This window comes from Oncorhynchus keta, chromosome 11 (genome assembly GCF_023373465.1).
Source record: "Oncorhynchus keta strain PuntledgeMale-10-30-2019 chromosome 11, Oket_V2, whole genome shotgun sequence".
Taxonomy (NCBI): Eukaryota; Metazoa; Chordata; class Actinopteri; order Salmoniformes; family Salmonidae; genus Oncorhynchus; species Oncorhynchus keta.
In genome coordinates this window covers 46510515-46538031 of record NC_068431.1, presented here as the reverse complement: position 1 = coordinate 46538031, position 27517 = coordinate 46510515, and the positions used below count along the sequence as shown (strand labels likewise).

General features: G+C 42.9%; 2 protein-coding genes across 3 annotated transcripts; one reads left to right on the top strand and one right to left on the bottom strand.

The window, feature by feature from the left end:
* The first annotated feature begins 500 nt into the window (after nt 1-500).
* Nucleotides 501-2379, top strand: LOC118390388 (insulinoma-associated protein 1a-like). The gene has a single exon (XM_035780884.2). The coding sequence runs from the start codon at nt 690-692 to the stop codon at nt 1947-1949; it is 1260 nt and encodes a 419-aa protein (XP_035636777.1). The 5' UTR covers nt 501-689; the 3' UTR covers nt 1950-2379.
* An 8533-nt stretch (nt 2380-10912) lies between these two features.
* Nucleotides 10913-19563, bottom strand: LOC118390387 (histone acetyltransferase KAT5-like). Of its 2 annotated transcripts, XM_035780882.1 has the most exons (15): nt 19486-19563; nt 19312-19378; nt 18843-18911; nt 18425-18687; nt 16140-16208; nt 15578-15760; nt 15387-15467; nt 14545-14610; nt 14042-14290; nt 13806-13895; nt 13568-13708; nt 13313-13406; nt 12343-12502; nt 12162-12243; nt 10913-12055 (listed from the first exon to the last, which is right to left on the bottom strand). In XM_035780882.1, exons 1-15 carry the CDS (start codon nt 19507-19509, stop codon nt 11921-11923), a joined length of 1773 nt encoding a protein of 590 aa, XP_035636775.1. In that variant the 5' UTR covers nt 19510-19563; the 3' UTR covers nt 10913-11920. The 2 variants fall into 2 exon arrangements, with proteins under 2 accessions (XP_035636775.1, XP_035636776.1); XM_035780883.2 differs by lacking the exon at nt 14545-14610 and having other exon boundaries at nt 19486-19524.
* Between the last annotated feature and the right edge of the window lie 7954 nt (nt 19564-27517).

Genomic DNA, 27517 nt, shown 5'->3' with positions numbered 1-27517 from the left:
TTTTTTACATGAAATTAACATGTTCAAATAGTTGAATGCCCCTGGACGCCTAAGTGTAGGCTAAGGTGCATTTGGGCAGAGCATTGAACACTGATCTGCTTAGATTCACTGGTGCTGTGCCTCGTCTGCTCTGCTTCTTTGCCTCCAAACTGACACAAACCTGACTCCCCACAGGCACTTTTCCCCTCCTTTTGATTTGTGCGTTTCGATGAATGGACGGACGGCTGTGGCACGTGTGTGTTGAATAGAGTCTCAGAGGACATGGGAAGATAAAGGCTGGATAAGGGTGGTATGGCTCTGTGTAATCTACATAATGGCTAGGAACCGTCAAGGACGGGGCAAGTGGTCGGGGTGGGAGTGGGGCGGGGGAAGACAGGGGCCTAGGCAATGGGGGAGGCTGACATCTGCCGCTGTGCTCCTCAGAGACTCCCGGTGGATCATGTTGCCGGGCCTTTCTATTGACGGCTGGACTGCTGCCATCTGCGTCCTAACTGACGCACAATGACAGCTTGGGGGCTTTATAAAGACCAAGACAAACGAAAGAGGGCCAGTGTGGACAAGTACTGCAGAGAGAACAGGACGCATTACGATTACGCACACGCCTCTTTACAATCCCTGGCCTCGACTTTAACAGTGAAGACGTATTGAGGTTGAAGATAACGCGTCGTGTGTGCTTTCTGACAGTCACCATGCCAAAGGGTTTCCTTATAAAACGTTCTAAAAAGGCTGGTCCTGTTTCATACAGGATGCGCGAGGAGGACTTGGCGCTGGTCGCCAACTGTTCACCGCTAGTCGAGAATGCCCCGGCTCATGCACAGCCCTCGGTGTGCCACAACTTTATCAGAGTTCCGAGCCGGGTTATTTTCGGTGGAATGTCAGAGTCTCACTGCGCGCCCTCGCTGAGCCCGACCCGACCTGACAGCGAGGGATATCAGTACCCACCAGCGGACTCCGCTCATCAAATGCTCAGCTCTCTTTCTCCTGCTCCAGCAGATACCTTTCCAGAGGCAAATTTGGGAAGCTTTGCCATTGATGGCTCCCCAGTGTCGCCGTCTCTTCCGGAGATGACCACCAGACAGGACACCATGTGCGGGAATGCTAAATATGCAGCAGTGAAGCGGCCAGCCTTCTCCAACGCCAGATCTCCCCATACTAATTCTAAAAAGCGCAAGTCCTCAAGCTCCCCAAACCAACAGAAGAAGTCCAGCGTCCGATATGAGGTAACCACATCTCCCGTCCTAGGGTTGCGCATTACGGAGGAGGCAGAGGATGAGGTGAAGCAGCGGTCCAACACCAGTAGTCCGCTCGGAGAGTTTATCTGTCAGCTTTGCAAGGAGCGGTACGCGGACCCTCTAACTTTGGCCTTCCACAAGTGCTCTCGCATCGTCCGAGTCGAATATCGCTGCGACGAGTGTGACAAAGTGTTTAGTTGTCCCGCTAACCTGGCCTCCCACCGACGTTGGCACAAGCCAAAGGGTTTCCAAGTGGAGAGAGTCTCGTCACAGAGAGAGGAGAGCCGACCTCATACACCAACAGCCAGATATACGCTCCCACCCTCCACGCCACCCTCAGACTCGGGCTCGGATGAAGAAATGATGTTCAGCTGTCCTCAGTGCTCAAAGAAATTCAGAAAACAAGCATACCTGAGGAAACACCTGGCCTTGCACAACAAGAAAGCAGCTAGTCATCCCCAGAATCAGACTCCTTCCTCTCCTTTGGCCATAGTCACAGACCAACAACACAGCTGCCTGCTCGAGTCCGGCCGGGAATCACCCCAGCCCTCCGCAAAATACGCAGGGACCGAGCGTATCACAAAGGTGACAGGAGAGGTGTTTCCGTGTCGATTTTGTGGGGATAATTTCTTCTCCTCCCCTGGCCTCACCAGACACATTAACAAGTATCACCCAACGGAGCGCAGACAGGTGATAGTTTTGTCCCAAACTATTTAATGACCTCAGGCTTTTGCTTCGGCATTAATGACTTCATTCCGTTTGGACAGAGTTATTGTAAACATTTGTTTCACCTCGCAAACGGACAAACCTCTTTGATGTGAAATCACACATGTTCCTCCTTGAATAGTCTACTTTTGTGTAAATGTTTTTATTTTTTATTTTTTACAAATGTATATTTATCTATAGTCGATTATTTATTTGATATTTATTGATTTGTTAATTTAATAATGTGTTTGTTTATTTATTTATCTGCCCAGATTTGTATTAATCATGTTGCTTTTGACTGGGTTGATGTGAGCCATGACGTAAAAAACAATTACGCATTGCCTCAAATGACCTCTGACCAAATGTGTATACTTTTCCTTGAAACACAATACTATCATGCCAACTTCTTCCTAAAATAATAAAGTATAAATCTACTCTGCAATTGTCTATTTATTATATAAAATATCTTATTGTGTTTACTTTTTGTTAGGCTACATCCATTTCTGCAACATCTACTTTCCATACATGCCAACACCAAATATGCCCTTTATTTAGAGTTGATGGATCAGGTCTACTTGTGATATGATAGATAGACAATTGAATAACATGGCCAATGCCATGTCCCCATTTGATATAGAATGGGCCCAACCGACAAATCAATTTCCAACTTTAAGCATCGACCTTGACAGTGGTCGTTAGGTTCAAGTTCAGGGGAAGCGGGGCAAGGTGCAATATGATAAAGGTTTGTCTTTAGTTCAGCCTAGTCTTATAGACTAGAAACAACATAGTAAACGTAATCCTGAACACTAAAATGTATATGATACTGTATAATAATAAATGGAATGTCTCGTATTTACGAAGAGAATAATACGAAATGTTCTGAGACCAGGTTGCAGCGTTCTACAGACAGAAGGTAAAATGGTTTTAAAAAAAGTCAGGAATAAGTATTTTGGCTATACTTACGAAAATACGCATGTTTTCATAAAACGTAGTGATTAGCCTATTATCCATTTGAAAATGTAGCCATATTACCATTTCAAATATGTTGGAAATCTGGCACATAAGTAGGTCCTACTTTTTTAACGCTATTCCAAAATAAATGTAAATGGTTGGAATTAAAATGGCTCCTTATAAAAAGCCAGGGAAGAGTCCTTCATCCATTTTGGCCACAAGAGATCCTCTCATATCAACTGAAAACGATTGTTGTAAGCTACACTGGTATCATCCCGCGCCCTTGTGGTACAACAAATAATTGCTGCCGCTTGCTTTACACCCCCAGAAAAGGGAATTCCCCCTCTCCCTGTGTAGCCTGGATACCAGTCTTTTCAGCTAACATTACACTCCTATCATTTGCCAAAGGCAAAGACTACTTGAGCATAGTGGAGTAGAATTGAATGCATGGAATAGAATGAATGGTCAAAGAAGTGTTGAGAATAAATCAATCCTGATGAAGCACTGATGTTTTCCAGTGGCTTTCTGTACCATTACCTCCATGCTGAAGGTTTCATTTCTTTCCAGAGACAATCGGGTAAATGCTTAGCTACTTGTTTGTATTCATGAATATTTGACAGATGCCTTAATTACAAGTGTTTGTAATTAAACTGGTAATTGTTGTGAAGATAAAGTAGTAATGGCATGAAGTAATGTTCCCCTGGGAAAAATGACGTTCCTCTAAGCAATACAATATATAATTGTGACGCCATCAGAAAGTGCTCAAGATTCCCCACTATGACCCTTTTGGTGGCCACGGCATCAGTAGCATTAGAGGTTGTTACAATAAGAGATTACTGGTTTGATCATGTTTTCACGATACTCTGGTACTCTTCTCTGCGGTGTGTGTGTTTAGCCTGGAGTGCAAGATGGAACGTCAACCATCACTAACATACAGGCAGAGACTGGAAAGGTCAAGACTCCCCATAACCCCATGAGCACTCACTTAGCCTACATACTCACCTACAATATTTTACTTTTACATGGAAGAATGACTTCAGAATCCAGTATTTACAATCCACACGGTCATAAAAATTCTCACACTGTTGTGTTTGCATGTCTACTGTACGACCATCATCATTCATGATCTGTTATGCAGGCTCAACAAGCCAGTTCCTGCTTTCCTGGTAATCTATTTCATGGAATGTGTGCTGGAAGCTTGAAAATGCTTGTCTGGGGTCGACTCTACTTTAAAAAAAAATTGATATGACCTGGTTGGTAGCTGTTTGCATTGGGGGCAGTCACAAAACCCTCTCCAATGTTTTACAACAAGAGTGTCCCACTGTGTCACCTACTTTCTATTTTTCACCTCTGTACTCTGCCTATCTTTCTCCCTCTGACTTTTTCATCATTATCATGAGCCTTGTTGACTTACTGCTGCCACTCATTGAGTCTGAGTAGGGAGCTCCAGTGGAGGCCAGGCATCCACAGTCTTCTGCATCCTCAAAATCTTCAAAGAGGTTTAGACCATCTGAGCGTCCTGGGTCCTGCGTACCATCCGGTAGGTGTCTTCCAGCCTTAACTCATTACTCAGGCCGACCACCCCTGCTTGATTTCTCATCATAGCACTTCCATGGGTGTAAATAACCTATAGTACATAACCTAGAGTTGAAGTTGAAAGTTTACATACACCATAGCCAAATACATTTAAACTCAGTTTTTAACAATTCCTGACATTCAATCCTAGTAAAAATTCCCTGTTTTAGGTCAGTTAGGATCACCACTTTATTTTAAGAATGTGAAATGTCAGAATAATAGTAGAGATAATTATTTATTTCAGCTTTTATTTCTTTCATCACATTTCCAGTGGGTCAGAAGTTTACATACACTCAAATAGTATTTGGTAGCATTGCCTTTAAATTGTTTAACTTGGGTCAAACGTTTCAGGTAGCCTTCCACAAGCTTCCCACAATAAGTTGGGTGAATTTTGGCCCATTCCTCCTGACAGAGCTGGTGTAACTGAGTCAGGTTTGTAGGCCTCCTTGCTCGCACATGCTTTTTCAGTTCTGCCAACAAATTTTAAGATTGAGGTCAGGGCTTTGTGATAGCCACTCCAATACCTTGACTTTGTTGTCCTTCAGCCATTTTGCCACAACCTTGGAAGTATGCTTGGGGTCATTGTCCATTTGGAAGACCCATTTGTGACCAAGCTTTAACTTCCTGACTGATGTCTTGAGATGTTGCTTCAATATATCCACATAATGTTCCCTCTTCATGATTGTATCTATTTTGTGAAGTGCACCAGTCCCGTTGGAAACTGCTCCCAATGATGAACTAGACTTGTGGAGGTCTACAATTTTGTTTCTGAGGTTTTGGATGATTTCTTTTGATTTTCCCATGATGTCAAGCAGAGAGGCTCTGAGTTTGAAGGTAGGCCTTGAAATACATCCACAGGTACACCTACAATTGGCTAAAATTATGTCAATTAGTCTATCAGAAGCTTCTAAAGCCATGACATAATTTTCTGGAATTTTCCAAGCAGTTTAAAGGCACAGTCAACTTAGTGTATGTAAACTTCTGACCCACTGGAATTGTGATACAATGACTTTTAAGTAAAATAATCGGTCTGTAAACAATGGTTGGAAAGATTACTTGTGTCATGCACAAAGTAGATGGCCTAAACAACTTGCCAAAACTATAGTTTGTTACTAAGAAATTTGTGGAGTGGTTGAAAAATGAGTTTTAATAACTCCAACCTAAGTGTACGTACACTTCTGACTTCAACTGTATGAATACATCCCTATCTATACTGAACAAAAATATAAATGCAACACGTAAAGCGCTGGTCCCATGTTTCATGAGCTGAAATAAAAGATCCCAGAAATGTTCCATACTCACAAACAGCTTATTTCTCTCAATTTGTTTACAGCCCTGTTGGTGAGCATTTTATCCTTTGGGATGGCAATCATGAGGCAATCCTGAGTGGCGCAGCGGTCTAAGGTACTGCAGTGCTAGAGTTGTCACTACAGAACTGGGTTTGATCCCGGGCTGTATCACAACCGGCTGTGATCGGGAGTCCAATAGGGTACCCCAGCATTGTCCGGGTTATGGGAGGGTTTGGCCGAAGTAGGTCATCATTTTAAATAAGAATTTGTTCTTAACTGACATGCCTAATTAAATAAAGGTTAAATAAAAAATATAAGTCAAGATACTCCATCCACCTGACAGGTGTGGCCTATCAAGATGCTGATTAAACAGCATGATCATTCCACAGGTCCAACTTGTGCTGGAGACAATAAATGGACACTAAAAATGTGCCGTTTTATCACACAACACAATGCCACAGATATCTCAAGTTTTGAGGGAGCATACAATTGGCATGTTGACTGCAGGAGTGTCCACCAGAGCTGTTGTCAGAGAATTTGGCCCTTTTGTGGGGGAAAATCTCATTCTGATTGGCTGGGCCTGGCTCCCCAGTGGGTGGGCCTGGCTCCCAAGTTGTTTGGCCTATGCACTCCCAGTACCACCCATGGCTGCATCCCTGCCCAGTCACGTGAAATCCATAGATTAGGACCTAATGAATTCATTTCAATTGACTGATATCCTTATATAAACTGTAATTCAGCAAAATATTTGCAATTTTACAATGTACAAGAATTCAATGTTTACAAGAATTCAGTTCACTGGTCACGATGGCAACACCCATCCGTAGCACGCGCTCCAGCAGGTGTATCTCACTGATCATCCCTAAAGCCAACACCTCATTTGGCCGCCTTTCGTTCCAGTTCTCTGCTGCCTGTGACTGGAACGAATTGCAAAAATCGCTGAAGTTGGAGACTTTTATCTCCCTCACCAACTTCAAACATCTGCTATCTGAGCAGCTAACCGATCGCTGCAGCTGTACATAGTCTATTGGTAAATAGCCCACCCATTTTCTCCTACCTCATCCCCATACTGTTTTTATTTATTTACTTTTCTGCTCTTTTGCACACCACTATCTCTACCTGTACATGACCATCTGATCATTTATCACTCTAGTGTTAATCTGCAAAATTGTAATTATTCACCTACCTCCTCATGCCTTTTGCACACAATGTATATAGACTCCCCTTTTTGTTTCTACTATGTTATTGACTTGTTAATTGTTTACTCCATGTGTAACTCTGTGTTGTCTGTTCACACTGCTATGCTTTATCTTGGCCAGGTCGCAGTTGCAAATGAGAACTTGTTCTCAACTAGCCTACCTGGTTAAATAAAGGTGAAATAAAAATAAATAAATAAAATAAAGACCCCTTGACTTCTTCCACGTTTTGTTATTCTAAAATTGATTAAAAAAATGTTTCCCTCATCAATCTACACACAATACCACATAATGACATCACAATACCCCATAATGACAAAGCAAAAACAGATTTTTAGAAATGTTTCTGCCATTCTTCTCTGCTGATCCTCTCAAGCTCTGTCAGGTTGGATGGGGAGTGTCGCTGCACAGCTATTTTCAGGTCTCTCCAGAGATGTTTCGATCGGGTTCAAGTCCGGGCTCCGGCTGGGCCACTCACAGACATTCAGAGACTTGTCCCGAAGCCACTCCTGCATTGTCTTAGCTGTGTGTTTAGGGTCGTTGTCTTGTTGGAAGGTGAACCTTCGCCCCATTCTGAGGTCCTGAGCTGGTCCCTCTATCCTGACTAGCCTTCCAGTTCCCGCCACTGAAAAACATCCCCGCAGCATGATGCTGCCATCACCATGCTTCACCATAGGGATGGTGCCAGGTTTCCTCCAGATATGATGCTTGGTATTCAGGCACAATAGTTCGTTCTTGGTTTCATCAGACCAGAGAATCTTGTTTCTAATGGTCTGAAAGTCCTTTAGGTGCCTTTTTGGCAAACTCCAAGTGGGCTGTCATGTGCCTTTTACTGAGGAGTGGCTTCTGTCTGGCCACCTTACCATAAAGGCCTGATTGGTGGCCTCCCAACTCCACAGAGGAACTCTGGAGCTCTGTCAGAGTGATCATCGGGTTCTTGGTCATCTCCCTGACCAAGGCCCTTCTCCCGATTGCTCAATTTGGCTGGGCGGCCAGCTCTAGGAAGAGTCTTGGTGGTTCCAAACTTCTTCCATTTAAGAATGATGGAAGCCACTGTGTTCTTGGGGACCTTCAATGCTGCAGACATTTTTTGGTACCCTTCCCCAGATCTGTGCCTCGTCACAATTCCTTCGAGGTCATGGCTTGGTTCTTGCTCTGACATGCACTGTCAACTGTGGGACCTTACATAGACAGGTGTGTGCCTTTCCAAATCATGTTACTTTACCACAGATGGACTCCAATCAAGTTGTAGAAACATCTCAAGGATGACCAATCGAAACAGGATGCACCTGAGTTCAATTTCAAGTCTCATAGCAAATGATCTGAATACTTGTGTATTTAAAGTATTTCTGTTTTCATTTTGAACACATTTGCAAAAATGTCTTAAAATCTGTTTTCGCTCTGTCATTATGGGGTAATGTGTGGCTGATGATCAATCCCATCTGTTGGTCAATTTTATAATAAGGCTGTAACGTGTGCAAAAAGTCATGGAGTCTACATACTTTCAGAATGTAACCTTGTGTTCTGTATATCTTTCATAACGGTTCAGTAACGTCATTCTTTCCTTGACATCTTTCTCCAAAATCTCCAGTCCATCATGTCAACCCGCATCCAGTCCATCATCCTCATGTTCACATTCCTTTTCATGTTTGCTGCCATTTTCCGAGAGATGTTCAATGAGCCTGACCCGGAGAGCTTCGCACCCTGTTCCAGCTGCTCACACTGGATGACTGGGTTTTCATCTCCTCTACCCGCCAAGACCTCGGTGAGGAAACACTACTGTTTGTGTGAAGCATGGTCTAGAAGATGGGCATCATCAGTCATCATCACCATGTAAATACCTGAGTTCATGACGTACATTTTCTTTAATTTTTATGAAAGGTCAACCCACATTCTAATCTTCATTGTCCTGTACATTGTGGTGGAATACTTCACTTTCCTCAAGTGAGTAAGCTTAGAAATGTTGCAACAAAGACACTACCGTATGTTTATTGTACATTGTGATTTTCCCTGCATAGTCTATTCACTGCTGTCCTTGTCGACAACTTCCAACTGACAATCAAGAAACGGATAACGTCAAAAGATCCAAAAGCTATTCAGACCATGACAAACAATAAGGCAAGACAGATACTGGAGTAGATTTAGCTGAACATTACATTCTTTCTCTATTCTTTTCTACTTTAGAGGACATAAACTCAGCAAAAAAAGGAAACGGACCTATTTCAGGACCCTGTCTTTCAAAGATAATTCATAAAAATCCAAATAACTTCACAGATCTTCATTGTAAAGGGATTAAACACTGTTTCCCATGCTTGTTCAATGAACCATAAACAACTAATGAACATGCACCTGTGGAACGGTCGTTAACACACTAACAGCTTACAGACGGTAGGCAATTAAGGTCACAGTTAAGAAAACTTAGGACACTAAAGAGGCCTTTCTACTTACTCTGAAAAACACAAAAAGAAAGATGCCCAGGGTCCCTGCTCATCTGCGTAAACTTGCCTTAGGCATTCTGCAAGGAGGCATGAGGACTGCAGATGTGACCAGGGCAATATATTGCAATGTCCGTACTGTGAGAGGCCCAAGGGCTTGTAGGCCTATTGTAAGGCAGGTCCTCACCAGACATTACAGGCAACAACGTTGCCTATGGGCATAAACCCACTGTCGTTGGACCAGACAGGACTGGCAAGAAGTGCTCTTCACTGACGAGTTGCGTTTTTGCCTCACCAGAGGTGATGGTCGGATTCGCGTTTATCGTTGAAGGGATGAGCATTACACTGAGGCCTGTACTCCGGAGCGGGATCGATTTGGAGGGTCCGTCATGGTCTGGGGCGGTGTGTCACAGCATCATCGGACTGAGCTTGTTGACATTGCAGGCATTCTCAACGCTGTGCGTTACAGGGAAGACATCCTCCTCCCTCATGCGGTACCCTTCCTGCAGGCTCATCCTGATATGACCCTCCAGCATGACAATGCCACCAGCCATACTGCTCGTTTTGTGTGGGATTTCCTGCAAGACAGGAATGTCAGTGTTCTGCCATGGCCAGCGAAGAGCCTGGATCTCAATCCTATTGAGCACGCCTGGGACCTATTGGATCGGAGTGTGAGGGCTAGGGCCATTCCTCCCCAGAAATGTCCGGGAACTTGCAGGTGCCTTGGTGGAAGAGTGGGGTAACATCTCACAGTAAGAACTGGCAAATCTGGTGCAGTCCATGAGGAGATGCACTGCAGTACTTAATGCAGCTGGTGGCCACACCAGATACTATTACTTTTGACCCCTCCTTTGTTCTGGGACACATTATTCCATTTCTGTTAGTCCCACGTCTGTGGAACTTGTTCTGTTTATGTCTCAGCTGTTGAATCTTATGTTTATACAAATATTTACACGTGATGTTTGCTGAAAATAAACGCAGTCGACAGTGAGAGGACGTTTCTTTTTTTGCTGAGCTTATATGAGGACGAGATGCAGTCAATGAAGAAGTTAGGTTGGTCCTACAATTTCAAAAGGCTCCCACATAGCACGTGGGCGAGGCTAAATGCAACCAATAGGCAGAAGACCGAACTGACTCCCCTTCACGGTACCTGCCTGTAGAGCTCCAGTAAACCACAGACGAGAGTTCGTTCTATGAAATTGAGTTCCTCAAATTGACCTAAAGTGACAAGAAGTATGGAAAGAGATAAGAGACTAAGCGTTATTTTCTTTGTACACAAAGACAGCAGAGCACACTAGATACATTTTACTTCCATATAAATGTATGTGTCTGCTGCCTAAGAATGTCTAAACAGCCCAGGAATAGATCTTTGATTCTGTTCCTAAACTGTTGTTTTGACCTCCTTTTCAGTCAAATGAGGACATTCAGGGGAATGACATGGACAAAACTTTAAAAAACAAAATTTCTCCATGTGAGTGATGACAACTCAGTCAGATTTTATCCTTTGAGAACTCATTAAAGCCATGAAACACAGTAAGTGTCCTGGTTTATTAGATGTGTAAAGCCATCTCTCCGTAAGGCTCTTATATCAAATTCCATCTGTTGGTCAGATTTAGTCTTTTTCAATATATAGCCAAACATCTAATACAACAATTTGAATCACCCATTCCTTAACTCTAAACCACTTACAAAGAGAAGATGACTCCATGTAGAATTTACACTTAAATATGGAGGGAAATAGAATAGCTGTCTAACCATTGAACACAATAACAAAGTATGAATCACTTGTTACAAATGAACACACACAAATGTACAGTAAATAGTCTCATTAAATTAAATGACACACTATTGTGCCAAACGTGTTAGTTTACATTCCATTTTTTTAAAGGACAAACAACTGTAGAGGTATCCAAATATACATTCTTGTAAGAGTTCAACATGGCTTATTTTCTGTACTGAGCATCCCCGCACATCTCATTTAACATACAGAAATGAATCACACCTTAAAAAAAATCCTTTATAAAAAAGTATATCACAGTATATACAATTACTACTGGTCCCAAGCAGTTAGGGGTTAGATCTGTAATTCTCATAGTGCGTTGGATCAATGAGACTGGATATGTGCAGTCATTATTCAAGATCACATGCAAAACAATAATAGTATTATGTGCTTATGTAGGTGAAAAATAACTAACTAATTACTGACTAGTCCAAGAGTGTTGAAAGCTGAGTAAGACAAATGCCAGGAAGGCAAAGAAACAGAAGGTAGGAGTCATCTATCTAACATTAATAGATGACAATTCCTACTACTGAGACTAAGCAAATGGATCTACTGTTGCTAATGACAGAGAGAATCTGGTGAGGGCAATAGGAGGATTGACATGATTCAGAAAAATGATGCTTAATATAAACACAGTTCTTGTTCATTTTTAAATCTTTGATCCTCTCTGGGGAGACCTGTGTGGTGCTCTTCACCCGGAGTGCTTCAGGAAAGTATGCGGTAAGAGAGAAAGAGACCAGGAGAACCAGATAGGGTCCTACCACTTGCCCCTCTTGCTCCAGTCTTTAGGGGTGAAGTGAAGGCATTTGGAGTCAATGCGCAGGTGACGCTTCTGCATTGCCCTCTCATGCCCCTCCACTATGTCCTCCGAAAGAGTGAGGATATACTGGCCCTGAGAAGCCACAGGAAGAGAAGAGGTTCAAATATGCAGATCAAGATTGCCCTTTCATAAAAAAAATTAAAAGTGAAGTGCTGTTCCCTGCACTAGTATCCCTCACCTTATAGTAATTAATTAGGTTAAGGTACTGAAGTGTAGATATGACATCCTCTTTCTTCACACTGGTGATCTCGCTGATGTCACTGGAAATACACAAGACGCATGATATTAGGTTACAGAAATAACAGCAGATTGAGCTATAAGAGAGAACAAGCTGGGAGAACAACAGGACAGAGGCGTACTTGATGGTGATCTGCGGCCGCTCCCCGTTGTCAGGCTTGAGGTCCATGAGTATCTCCAGGATGGTCTGGGACCAGTAGGAGCGGTAGGAGAGCAGCCCCAGATCAGACAGAGGCTTCTCTGGTGTGCCCGTCTTCCCCTCTACCTTAGACAGCTCATAACCTGATGACCAAAAGACAACACCTTCAGTTATGGCATAATGAATGGCCACATTTCAACACACTCCCACACAGGTAGAACACTGTGTAGACTGTTTTTACAGATTTAAAATGTTTATTTCACCTTTATTTAAACCAGGTAGGCCAGTTGAGAACAAGTTCTCATTTACAACTGCAACCTGGCCAAGATAAAGCAAAGCAGTGCGACAAAAACAACACAGTTACACAAACAAACGCACAGTCAATAACACAAAAGAAAAGAAAAATTGAAAAATCTATGTAGTGTGTGCAAATGTAGACGAGTAGGGAGGTAGGCAATAAATAGGCCCTAGAGGCAAAAATAATTCAAATGTAGCATTAATATTGTAGTGATAGATATGCAGATGATGATGTGCAAGTAGAGATTCTGGGGTGCAAAAGAGCAAGAGGGTGTAATAATATCGGGATGAGGTAGTTGGGTGTGCTATTACAGATTGGCTGTGTACAGGTACAGTGATCGGTAAGCTGATGCTTAAAGTTAGAGCGGGAGATATAAGTCTCCAGCTTCAGAGATTTTTGCAATTTGTTCCAGTCATTTGCAGCAGAGAACTGGAAGGAAAGGCGGGAGTTTTGGCTTTGGGGATGACAAGTGCAATATACCTGCTGGAGCGCATGCTACGGGTGGTTGTTGCTATGGTGACTAGTGAGCCGAGATAAGGCGGGGCTTTACCTAGCAAAGACTTATAGATGACCTGGAGCCAGTGGGTTTGAACGCCCTAGATCCAAAATAAAAATCCACGTTTTAAATTCAGTAACTTCTTTCTGGTTCACTTACTGAACTCAATGAGCAATTTGCCGTAGCCTCTCCGCTGGTAGGGAGGTAAGGTGAGGATACAGGCCACGTTGTAATCTTCCGTCGACTCTTTCTCCTGCGCACAGAAGAGAGGAGAAAAAAAGAGTAAGTTGGCTGCATTTTCAACATGTCTAAGGGTTTAGTTGTAAATGTCAAGTATTACACAGTATTATTGCTGATCTTCATGAGCAACGGGTTTAACTGCAAGCACCAGGTGATAAGAAGCCTTTCATGTACCTTTGAGAAGTAGCCCACTATGTGGAAGCCCTTGGCGTCGTACTCTGTCATGACGTAGAAGAGGAAGGGGTCTGTGTCATAGTACAGCGTCTTGTGGTCCAGGAAACACTTGGCCAGTAAACACAGGTTCTGAGAGTATGTCTGGCAAACATGGAAGAAACAAGAGTTGTTAAGCGAGAAACTCATTACAGTGACGAGGTGTGACCAGGCAGCAGGGAGGATCATGGACATTACTCACTTTGTTTTTTCTGCCATCTATTTCAAAAAAGGAGATAGTGCCCTTGCGGTAGATCTCATTGCCAGGTGGATGCCGAAGATTACACTTGGTCTGAATGAGAGAGGAGGAGAATAATATGTGACGACATGTTCTGCAGCTCAAACACAATACTACGACTGCACAGCAACTCTCTCCCCTCTGGCTCTTGTATTGGTGTTACATACATTTCATTGAGATATTCCAATCTAGTATCTCACCAGATGCCTCTGCAGACACTTGAGGCTCTTGAGGTACTTCAAGCAGAACTCACAGAGATAGAGAATAGGCAATGTGGTCAGTTCCTGTGGGTAGGGCGAGAAGTACCAGGGCTTCAGCCTGTGGCGGCCCAGTTCAATGCAGTCAATGTTCTTCATACGCGTGACAATGTCGTCATGGCTACGGTCCGACACCAGACTGCCAGTCATGCGAGGGGTGGAGGGGATGCCATCAGAGCTGTCTTGCGAGTCCTGATGCAAGATGGTAGGAAGGGAGCAGCGGAAAGGAAGAACGATATTATTACAATATCTGACACATCGCTTAGAATCTTGTCAAATTAAAAAGGCAACTAATAAAGATGAAATAACTGATTAAAAATAGGGAGCATTCCTTACAAAGCTCTCACATGAGATACCAAAGGTCTGATTGAAGGCCATAACCTTGAAATAATTCCATAAACAAAGAGAGACAGGCAAACAGGCAATGAGAAGGAAATGAGACGGACCTCTCCTGGCTGCAGATAGACATTGGCACATCGAGGGCTGTTGTTATACTGGAAAACCTTTATTATCTAGCAGAAAAACACAAGCGGACGAGGGCTTTTGGACACTGATTTAAAAAGGGAAGGAAAATTATTATTGCTTATACTAATTTTATCAATGTGGGAAGATTCAGGAGTTAAAGGTCACCAGGGATATTTCTGCATACATTATATTGACCTGTTCTTTATTTACTTGTTAATTTGGGAGGGATATCTTAACATTAAAACAGAAAGGGGAAGGCAATAATTCACAATGGTCAATAATTCCAGAATTCACACATAATTATGTAAAACGCAGTTCCGCCTTCTCACACTATCACTCGCTACAATGATGCAAGTAACATTGTTGAAAATGTGCTTGTGCTGATACCAACATTGAATTGACTCGGCTTGCTCAGATTACTGTCTAAATGAAAGCATATAACCATGAAAGGTAAACGTATAGGACTAGGAAAGTACGATCCTGTTAGTCAACGCTAATCTAGTATCCCGGCTCATACTAGTCTAGCATAGTAAGGGTCCTATCGCTAACTGGGTATTAGTGACATCCATAAGAAGTTTGTCCTGTATTCAAATCAGTTTTCTTTTTGACCTATTCAAGCTAAAAGGATGCTGATCAAGCTAAAAGGATGCTGACGCAATTTCTGAAAACAGAAGAATGACTTGTTTATGCCAGTAAGTCGCTAAAGTGTGTTACTCTACAAATGTGAATGATGGGAGCAGATACGGCGGTCTACAGTTGAAATGAGGGCAAATAATGACTTGGTTAAAGAAGCAATTCCCATAATCCCTAAAGTGTTCCATACCTCATCGGTTCCCCCGCAGTTGGGAGGCTGCTTCCTCTTCCTGCCTGGCTGATTGGGCATGGGGCGACGGGCAGTACCATTCTGGGATCATTTGAAAAGGGGGAGATAAGAAACCAAACACCAACAGAGTAATAGTGGGAGACTAGCGATTGATCATTACTGAAACGCAAAGTTATCAAATGTTGGTTTACCGTGGTGAGAGAGGTAAGCTGCTCATGGTCATCACGGGCGTTGGATTTGAGGTTGAAGGTGTTGGTGTCCCTTACAGCAGGGTAAACAGATGCCTGGGAGGCTTCAGCCAAACCTGGCAAGGATGGCACGGGGGTTGCTGGGGACACTTGTGTTGCCAGGGACACAGACTCTGCTTTCCTCTTCTGTATGAGAGATGAGACATGGGCAGACATGAGAAAAAGCTCTGGAGCAACTGAAAATAATGAATATTTAAAGATTATGTTGATGGGATTTCAAATCCCAACCACACCACAGACATAACAGGTGTTCTAGCTATATTTTACATTACCAGTTATATACTAGGTCCGGGACAAACCCCCCACAGTTATCAATATCACTTACTTAGAAATCATCTACTTTAAGATGTTTCTCCTTGATTTTAGAATTATACAACTGTAGGAGTTCTTACATAAATGTGTTTGTTGTCGTTACTATTCAAGTGTAGCTATGAACCCATTCTGACTTTATGGACCAAACAGGTCTTAATCATGGCTGTGTAGAATGGGTAAATTGATGCTGTACCGGTGTGGGGAGAGTTTTGCCTCTGGAAGGAGCTGTGGCAGTTTGAAGATTGAGGTCTAGACTCTTCCTCTGAATTTGAACAGAAAGAAGGGGGATTAACTGACAGTCACACTCAAACAATGCGCTGTATTTTCGCTTCAACATATGTTATTCATTGAACATTGTAATAAAAGCCTAATCAATAATCCAGTCAAGATAGCATATACTTGAGTAGATCAAAACAAAAACACATGTTTTGCATAGAGACTGAGCATGATTTAAAAATAGAATGACCTAATAAAAGGTCAAGACAATACAAACCTGTTTATGTTTCATAATAAACTTAGGCCGGACAACGTTGAATTACTGTTCAACGGATGCCCCGCCTCACTTATCTCCACCCCCCCAAATAGAAAAATAATAAGCAAAGAGGCACTGAGTTTGAAGGTAGGCCTTGAAATACATCCACAGGTACACCTCCAATTGACTCAAATTATGTCAATTAGCCTATCATAAGCTTCTAAAGCCATGACATCCTTTTCTGGAATTTTCCAAGCTGTTTAAAGGCACAGTCAACTTAGTGCATGTAAACTTCTGACCCACTGGAATTGTAATACAGTGAATTATAAGTGAAATAATCCGACTGTAAACAAAATAGATGTCCTAACCGACTTGTCAAAACTATAATTTGTTAACAATACATTTGTGGAGTGGTTGAAAAACTAGTTTTAATGACTCCAACCTAAGTGTATGTAAACTTCCGACTTCAACTGTATGCGGCACTTTGTTTATAATGCACTGTCCGTTCTCCCTTGAGGCTTTCCCAAGTTGATGCCCAAGAGACCAAACAGCCTCAGATCATGTTCGAGCCTTGGATTGGACAGTGAAACACACGCTGGCACCTGCAGGCGACGTGCAGATGTTTCATTTCTCGCTCATGACGGAAGTCAGCGCAAAGTCCTACTACTTATGTGTCCAGGTTAAACGTGGGACGTCCCTCATTATAAACAAACAGTCAATTAAATCCATGGTTCTTGCATCATTTTCAGATCTATTGGAAGCGATTAATAGATGAAACAATGTAATTTAACCAATTGGCTGGCGAGAGATTAGGGCATTCATCAGCAAAGACGCAGTGCAAGCCGATAGTATTTTGGACAACCAAATTGAAGTCAAAATGATCGATGAAATCGAAGTGTGTCAGCTGTATGGTGATTTGCAATTCATAACTTACATTTTACCGGTACTACCAGTAGTAGTAGGCCAACCGATAATACCACGACGGAATGCGTTTGAAGTGATGATGCACCGCCGAGAACAGCTAGCATATCCAGTAAAGTACATCGCCAGTGGCGCGCACACAAATCAGCAGGTGGGGGCTTTTCGTGGCCGCCAGACAAGACAATTGAAGGAGGATGCGGTGAGACGTTACTGGGCTCGAATTTATTCACGCTTGATCTATATAGATTGATGCTTCCAATTGTGCAGGTTATAAACAACATTTGTTTTTGATGATGATGAGTTATACACTATAGCTGGATTTATGTATATATTTCCAATGCTACATTCATTTGGCAGACCTAACTTGATTGACCCTCTTTCTACAAGGCCTAGCCTGAGAGGCCTAATCATATTTGTATGAATATTTTGATAACACCTATAGGCTATAGAGATGCATTCAGGTCATGAACTCATTATTATGCATCAACATTTAAATTTTATTAAAATTATTTGTTAACCACTCTTGTATTTTTTAGACTACCACAATGTGGTAAAGTACTGTTATTCATTATCACCGTTTTGTTTTGTTGCTTGCCGCCACTTTTCTGGGGGGAAAATCCGTTAAACACAGAATCACTTTTGTCTGGCCTTAGACTAAAACATATGTAAATGCATTTGTATATCATCCAACTGAAGACATACGACACCCTTATTTTGACAATTCTGTCTCTCAGAGACAAGACCAGAGAAATGTTATTTCACAGAAATCTTGAATTAAGCTACTGGAAGTAGCATTTCACAGATCTTTGAAATGATTTATGAAGCACAAATTGCAAGGTCTATCATTTCATCATGTTCATTGGTCTAATTTAACTAAAACATCATAGCTACAAAAGACTGCAGACCAAATGGTGGTGATAACAATTTGGTTGTACAGTAGAGTAGTTGTTTAACAAAAACAGCTTTCCAAGATCTCAGCATTAAGTATGACCCAAGACTGCAGGAAAAGAACATTGGTTATAATGTAGATAGCAAGCAAACAGGGTACAATTGCCAGGACTGGGCTTAAGACACTACTACCAAACCTGAGCTTGTTGTTGCAACACTTGAAAGTCTGGTAGAGAAGTTTTGGTGGGTATAGACTTCTGCTGGGCTTGCGGCTGTGGGGGCCTGCTGGGGGTATGTTGGGGGCCAGCTCCGGCCACTCTTACCACTTCACTCTCCGGGGAGCTGGGCCGCGACCCCGGAAGCCCGTTCTTAGTGGGCGTTTTAGCTTCCTTCTTAGGGAACTGGAGCTTCTTCATGTCAAGCCTGTCCGGCGTAACCCACTCATCCAGACGCTTGTTGACTTTAAACAAGCAGAAGCACAAACACATAACACACCTGAGTTGATCTCTAGTCAAATGTTTGCCAACTTGACATTTACCCATATCGGCTTCTTCTGTCAATATCACTGATGGCAATGTTGGAGTTATACATTCACATGAAGTATAGGCTACTCACAGTCAATATAGTGGACATAGTAGAGTTTTCTCCCAGGGATCTCTTTCACACTGAGAATTTCAGCCAAGGCTGCAAGGAAAACATCACACGACATGACAGATCTAGAAACCTATCCAATCTGAATATCAATCGGTGGGTTTCTTCGCTATCTGAATATATACATTGGCTACGAAGCAAGCTAGCAAAGTTGTCTACAAAACAACATCGTTACGTTAAATGTAACTAACTTCAGCATAGCTACAGAATCGAAATACTTATCTAGCTAACGTTAATGCTTTCGTAACTGATAAGACAATTAGTAAACAATTGAAATCTCCATTAAACGTCACCAGTGCCTTTGTTTACTATGTGCCACGACCGTAACTAGCCGCCTGTGTTTTCAAACATTCAGTCATGCCAGTTGTTTTATTAAGCAGCTATTAACCTTTGCGCCAGTTACCCTAGTGGTAGCCAAGAGGACGATACTCACGCCACTCATCTTCGTTTTCCTGATTTTTTCGGAGAACAGGGAGCCTACAGCCCTCGACAACATCGACCTGTCGAAAGATAATATATTGAAAATATATATTCACGAAAGTTGAGGGAACATATCTGGATAAAAACGTTGTAGTTGTATAATGACTTGGGACTATCGAGTACCCACCGACGAATCCGCCATTTTGGTCATCTGCGAACGTACAATGTAGAAGCGCGCAAGTAGTTATGGGAAAATGGCCTGCTCAATGGTTGTGGGTATGTTCGAGGGAGTCAATTGTTTACGCAGCATTGATGCGGGTCGTTTACTTCACTATCATTGGAAGACTACTAAAAGTACTGGCTACATGTACATAATCACAAGAACCATATCCGCAGTCTTAAACTTAAACGAATAAATAAAGCAGTGAGTCCTTAACACAAATAGAAACCTTTCTTTTAGTCATTTAGGCAGTATGCATAGTTAAATCAAAGTTTATTGGTCACATACACAGATTTGCAGATGTTATCGCAGGTGCAGCGAAATGCTTGCGTTTCTATCTCTGACAGTGCAGTAATAATTCTTAGCAATACGCACATAATCCAAAAAGTTTTTTACATTTTTTAAAAAGAATATCAGAACGAAGAATGTCAGATGTCAGAGTCCGGAATAATATATATTACAGACTCTGACATTGCTGGATGGAAGTGGGGTGAAAAGGCCGTGGCTTGGGTGGCTGAGGTCCTTGATGACCTTCTTGGCCTTCCTGTGATGGCAGGTGCTGTAGATGTCCTGGCAGGCAGTCAGTGTGCCCACAAAGATGAGTTGGGCAGACCGTACCACCCTCTGCAGTTGTAGACGGTAGAATTGCCATATCAGACTGTGATACAGTCCGACAGGTGGGCTAATAATTCACTAACTAGCAAAGAATATTAACAAATGTGCACGTGGCTACATGCAGCCTTCGCTTTGATCTCAAAACAAGCTCGTAATAATCGCACCCGCTCATGCTGTAAGACAGTCCAGTGAATGGCACAAATCCATATTGGGCAATGGTCTATTTGCATATAAGCCTACTGCAGCTCTGATTGGTCATAGCACATTAGTCTGTGTAGAGTATAGGCCTGAGTTGCACCTGTCAATGCAATAGAATCCTATTCCAATGCTCTGTGCTTACAACAAATTGTCTTGCATAGTTAGTTGTGCATACTAAGTCTTGCATAGTTGGTTTTGTTTCGGTATGTTGCATTGAAAGTGGCTAATATTGCGTTGATTCAATCACAATTGCCACAGTAAAGGGAAACATTGATAGTGGGAAAACTCTAGAAAGCTGAGTGAAGTTCTTGTGATTCGCGCAGTTTAGAGGGAACAATGGTTGCAAAGTTGCTAATTAGCTCAAATGTTAAAGTTGTCCGTGATGATATTTGAACACACAACCTTTGGGTGGTAGACTGGTTAGGCTGGTCGACTAGCTGGATAAGCTGGTGATGCTGGTAATTTTACTAATTAGCTAAAATGCTAAAGTTGTCCGTGATGAGATTCAAACACGCAACCTTTGGGTTGGTAGACTTTCATGTAAGTAACCTTCTGTTTTATGTAACAATACCAAACGTAACATATCATACTCATTTGAATGTCCTGGATTTTCATTTACTTTGCTACATCTAGTCTATGAGGCCAGGCTGGGTAACTAACGTGCTGGTTTTGCTGGTGACCAGCCTTCATTGTGTTTTAGACACTTTGATGCTGGTATGCTGGTGATGCTGCAGCATACCAGCTTAAACTGGCCACCAGCAAAACCAGCATCAAAGTGTTTAACCTGTAAAAGTCTGAGCTGTAGAGGGGGGTATCCAAAAAGGTAGGTTTCCAAAAATAATATTACTAAATTATTTGATGAAATATTGAATTTGGTCTAGTCCATAGAAACACATTGAATAACACATACATAAATGGCAAAATAGACAGTAAAAAAATGTATCATAAGGAATACATTTTTGAAGTGTCTTTCCCACATTTGTGAATGCTCAGGAAATATACATACTGTATATATATATTTTTTTAAACACATATTTAACTGAATTTTTGGGGGGACACAAAACTACCTCCATTTGTCTGTATGGCTTACCTTCAGACAAGTTTCGTGACACACTGCCACCTTCCACCGCAGATGCTGAAGGCTGACATAGGAGGCCGTGGTGGATTGAGAAACTGATATCTGTAGCTTAAACTGAAGGATTTTTATTATGTTACTTAGATTGACACAGATTGACGCACCCGCTAGCTGTCTGTGTTACTTAGATTGACACACCAGCTAGCTGTCTATGACAGTATGATGAAACCATAAAGAGAGTTCCAGAGCTTCATCTCATGGATATTTAGAGGGCTTCATGGCCACCAGTCAGCTTGTAAAAGAGCTCCTGGTTCAACACCTCTGTCTGCTCTCTGGTGCGTGTGGCAATGAAGATGTAGCCCCCAATGTACACGTGCACAATCTTGCAGGTAGCAGTCACACAGCTGAAGGCATCTAAAAAAGGAATTATTTAAGACAATAAATGACATACCAGCATAACCATATGGAAAAGATATAGAAGAATTTAACAATATTTTATATGTTCTACCTGGAACTTGTAAGAAATACATATGGCAGCAAATATACTTACAATAATCATAGGAAATTCTTGTAATATCTGAATTACAGTATATGGGTGGGTAACATTTAGACATAACATACATTTTAAGTGTATTCTATAAAAAAACAACAACAGACATTTTAATTTAGCCTTCTAAGGTCTCACATATGGGACATACACATTTCAAATGACTTGCATGCCACTGTCTGACGTCACTAGCGCACGCAACAACACACTAATTCAAGAAAGATGGAGAGTCCGCCGCGAGGAGGAGCAGGAGGAAGAAAGGGGGGAAAAGAAGAGGAGGAGCAGGAGTGGGAAGGAGTGGGAGGAGAGGAGGAGGAGCAGGTGGAGGAAGGGGACGGGGGAAAGCAGGATGGGGAGAGCAGGAGGAGGAGGAAGGAGGGGGAGGAGAGGAGAGGAGGAGGAGCAGGTGGAGGAGGAAGTGGGATGGGGGAAAGTAGAATGGGGAGGAGGAGCAGCTGGAGGAAGGGGGAAAGCAGGAGGGGGAGAAGAGGAGGAGCAAGAGGGAGGAAGGGGGACACGGGAAAGCAGGAGGAGAGGGAGGAAGGGGACTGGGGAAAGCAGGAGGAGGGGGAGGAAGGGGAGGAAGGGGGACACGGGAAAGCAGGAGGAGGGGGAGGAAGGGGACTGGGGAAAGCAGGAGGAGGGGGAGGAAGGGGACTGGGGAAAGCAGGAGGAGGAGGAAGGGGACGGGGGAAAGCAGGAGGAGGAGGGGGAAGGGGACAGGGGAAGCAGGAGGAGGAAGCGGACGGGGGAAAGCAGGAGGAGGAGGAGGAAGGGGACGGGGAAAGCAGGAGGAGGAGGAGGAAGGGGAAGAATGACTTTGATAGCAGCAGTGAATCTATTTAGATAGTGGTGCTCTCTCAACTATCATTCTCACAATAGCACATTGGTAGTAGTCAGTGACAAATATCAAAGCTAAGCTGGGCTTGGTTAAAACCCTGGATAGGAGGTGCTGCCCAGCTTTAACTATGGAAACTCATACTGGAAAATGTATATACAAATATTGTATTTTTCTTATAGTAATTCTCATGTTTTTTATATGTTGACATGTAAAACATACTATGTGAAACCCATAAGGAAAGCATTTATTTTGTAGAACATACACCTTTCTTATAATATTCATAGATGACTCATAATTCATATATTTTGCTCAAATAGGTCATACCATATCTATGTTGTAAATTCACCACAATCATGTATTCAATTGTGTATGTCATATAAGGCATATAAAACATATACAAGTACATCACTGACATATAAGGGAAAACATACAAAATCTTACCAGATCCTTATTAGATAACTTATTAGATATTGGTACAAATACTCTTCTTCTGCCATACAAGATTCTTATTTGATTTTCATGATTCTTTTCCATATGGGTAATCAGCTAGACCATGCTGGTCAGACCAGCTAGACCATGCTGAACAACAAGCATAACCAGCTAGACCATGCTGGTCAGACCAGCTAGACCATGCTGAACAACAAGCATAACCAGCTAGACCATGCTGGTCAGACCAGCTAGACCATGCTGAACAACAAGCATAACCAGCTAGACCATGCTGGTCAGACCAGCTAGACCATGCTGAACAACAAGCATAACCAGCTAGATCATGCTGAACAACAAGCATAACCAGCTAGACCATGCTGGTCAGACCAGCTAAACCATGCTGAACAACAAGCATAACCAGCTAGACCATGCTGGTCAGACCAGCTAGACCATGCTGAACAACAAGCATAACCAGCTAGACCATGCTGGTCAGACCAGCTAGACCATGCTGAACAACAAGCATAACCAGCTAGACCATGCTGAACAACAAGCATAACCAGCTAGACCATGCAGGTCAGACCAGCTAGACCATGCTGAACAACAAGCATAACCAGCTAGACCATGCTGGTCAGACCATCTAGACCATGCTGGACAACAAGCATAACCAGCTAGACTATGCTGTACAACAAGCATAACCAGCTAGACCATGCTGGTCAGACCAGCTAGCTGTCTATGACAGTATGATGAAACCATAAAGAGACTTCCAGAGCTTCATCTCATGGATATTTAGAGGGCTTCATGGCCACCGGTCAGCTTGTAAAAGAGCTCCTGGTTCAACACCTCTGTCTGCTCTCTGGTGTGTGTGGCAATGAAGATGTCGCCCCCAATGTACTCATGCACAATCTTGCAGGTAGCAGTCACACAGCTGAAGGCAATGTTCACATTGCCATTGAACTCGATGGCCACCTGGAATAAAGAATAGGGATTTTGGCAATGAAGCCCTTTCTCTACATCACCAGAGTCATATAAACTCATGGATAAAAATGTATCTCGGCATCCAGTATGAAGGAAGTTAGAGGTAGTTTTTCGAGCCAATGCTAACTAGCGTTAGCACAATTACTAGAAGTATATGGTATATATCTACTACCATGCTAGCAGTTACCATAGATTTCCAGTCATTGTGCTAACGCTAGTTTGCAATTGCTCTTATGCTAGTTAGCAACTTCCTTCAAACTAAACACAGAAGCATAAAAATGGTATCCACAAGTGACTCTGGGAAGTAGATAAAGGGCTTCATTGCCAAAATCCTGAACTATCCCTTTAATGGTCTTCAGATAAACATTTAAATCATAATTAGTTGGGCCAGGCCCTGGCATATCGTCAGATGTACACACACAGAGACACTGAACACTGTACACAAGTCATAATATACAGATCTCATTGCAAATGGTGAGGGGAAACCCAGATTTTTGTTGTAAAGAAATGAGTTAAAACCCCAGATCCTTTACCCCCTCCATTGAGCAATGCAACAGTTTGATTTAATTTCCCCAATACAAAATCAAGGACATCTACTGCACTGTACAAACTACACCTTGCTTAGGACCTGCCCCTCTGCTTCAGACTGAGCCTCCCAGCTGTAGTTTAAACAAATTCTAATTGACAACCCCAACATCTGTCTCTGAAATTGTCAAAACTATGAGTTAAACTATCTGCCCCTGTCCCTATTCTAACAGCAATAATTAAATCCAGCCTCATTCTTCTCAGAAAACTGCCTACATTATACTAACATTGAAAAAACCTGGACTGGACCCCAACACCCTAAGCAATTACATACCAATTTCCAACTTGCCATTTCTATGAAAGGTCCTTGTATGTGTGGTCTCAATACAGCTACATAACTAACTTAAATGGCATATATACCTTTCAACCAACAATCTGCATGAACCCTTCTAGTCCGGCTTCTGTGCATGGCAGAGAACAAAGACAGCCCTGGTAAAAGTAACAAATAGCTTGTTGATGGCAGCTGATGATGGAGACACTAGTATCCTTTTACTTCTGGGCATGACAGCAGCATTTGACACACCGAATCATGAGATTCTCATCAGCAGACGTAAGAACTTGCTTGGATTCTCTGGCACAGAGACTGACAGACAAGAATTTGTGACTCTTGGTAATTATAAATCCAACCCTGCCACAGTCACTCAAGGGGTTCCACAGGGCTCTGTTCTGGGGGCCACTCTTGTTCTCTATATACATGCTAGCACTTGGTATACTAATCTGAAGATCTGGATGAAACTTTAATATTTATGCAGATGACACACAAAAATACACTACATTACGAAAAGTATGTGGATCAAATCAAATCAACGTATATAGCCCTTCTTAGATCAGCTTATATCTCAAAGTGCTGTACAGAAACCCAGCCTAAAACCCCAAACAGCAAGCAATGCAGGTGTAGACACCTGGATGTCGAAAATCATGGGCATTAAAAATGGAGTTGGTCTCCCATTTGCTGCTATTACAGCCTTCACTCTTCTGGGATGGCTTTACACTAGATGTTGTAACATTGCTGTGGGGAGCATTAGTGAGATCGGGCACTGATGTTGGGCGATTAGGCCTGGCTCGCAGTTGGCGTTCCAATTCAATCCAAAGGTGTTCGATGGGTTGTGGTCATGGCTCTGTGCAGGCCAGTGAAGTTCTTCCACACTGATCTCGACAAACCATTTCTGTATGGACCTCGCTTTGTGCAGGGGAGTATTGTCATGCTAAAACAGGAAAGGGCCTTCCCTAAACTGTTGCCACAAAGTTGGAAGCACAGAATCATCTAGAATGCCATTATATGCTGTAGTGTTAATGTGTCTCTTCACTAGAAATAAGGGGCCTTGCCTGAATAATGAAAAACAGCCCCAGACCATTATTCCTCCTCCACTAAACTTTACAGTTGGCACTATTCATTCGGGCAGGTAGCGTTCTCCTGGCATCCGCCAAACCAGTCCGTCGGACTGCCAGATGGTGAAACGTGATTCATCACTCCAGAGAACGTGTTTCCACTGCTCCGGAGACCAATGGCAGCGAGCTTTACACCACTCCAGCCGATGCTTGGAGTTGCGCATTGTGACCTTAGGCTTGTGTGCAGCTGCTCGGCCATGGAACCCCATTTCATGAAGTTTCTGACGAACAGTTCTTGTGCTGACGTTGCTTCTAGAGACAGTTTGGAACTCTGTAGTGAGTGTTCCATTGAATCCTGCCTCTCTGTAATAAAAACATAAATGCAAAAAAACTTCCTCAAGCTCAACAGTGATAAAATGGAACTCCTCATAGGCACCAAATCTACCTTCACCAAAGCTGGCAACCTCACCGAGGACAGATGATTTTTATACGCTAAGCGCTTCAGCACTCGGCGGTCCCGTTCTGTGAGCTTGTGTGGCTTACCACTTCGCGGCTGAGCCGTTGTTGCTCCTAGACATTTCCACTTCACAATAACAGCACTTACAGTTGACCGGGGCAGCTCTAGCAAACCAGGAATTTGATGAACTGACTCGTTGGAAAGGTGGCATCCTATGACGGTGCCACGTTGAAAGTCACTGAGCTCTTCACTAAGGCCATTCTACTGACAACCCACAACTTTTATTTTTTAACTTTCTTTTTTTACCACCTTTTTCTCTCCAATTTCGCCATATCCAATTAGGATCTTGTGTCATCGCTGCAACTCCCCAACGGGCACGGGAGAGGCAAAGGTCGAGTAAACATCTGCTTGCCTAACTCAGTTGAAACACTGTTCAACTGATGACCGAAGTCAGCCTCCCTGCACCCGGCCCACCACAAGGAGTCGCTAGAGTGCAATGAGCCAAGTTAAGCCCCCTCGGCCAAACCCTCCCCTAACCCTATTGACGCTGGTCCAATTGTGTGCCACCCTATGGAACTCCCGTTCACGGCCGGTTGTGACACAGCCTGGGATCAAACCCAAGGCTGTAGTGACGCCGCAACACTGCGATACAGTGCCTTAGACCACTGTACAAACTCGGGAGTCCTCTAACCCACCTCTAACCCACCTCTAACCCACATTGAATCCTGCCTCTCTGCAATAAAAACATAAATGCAAAACAACTTCCTCAAGCTCAACAGTGATAAAATGGAACTCCTCATAGGCACCAAATCCACCTTCACCAAAGCTGGCAACCTCACCCTCATCATTGATGACACCATTGTCTCTTCCTCCCTCCATGCACGCAACCGTGGCGTCATCCTGGACTCCACCCTCTCCTTTGACCACCACATAAGAGACTGTCAAATCCTC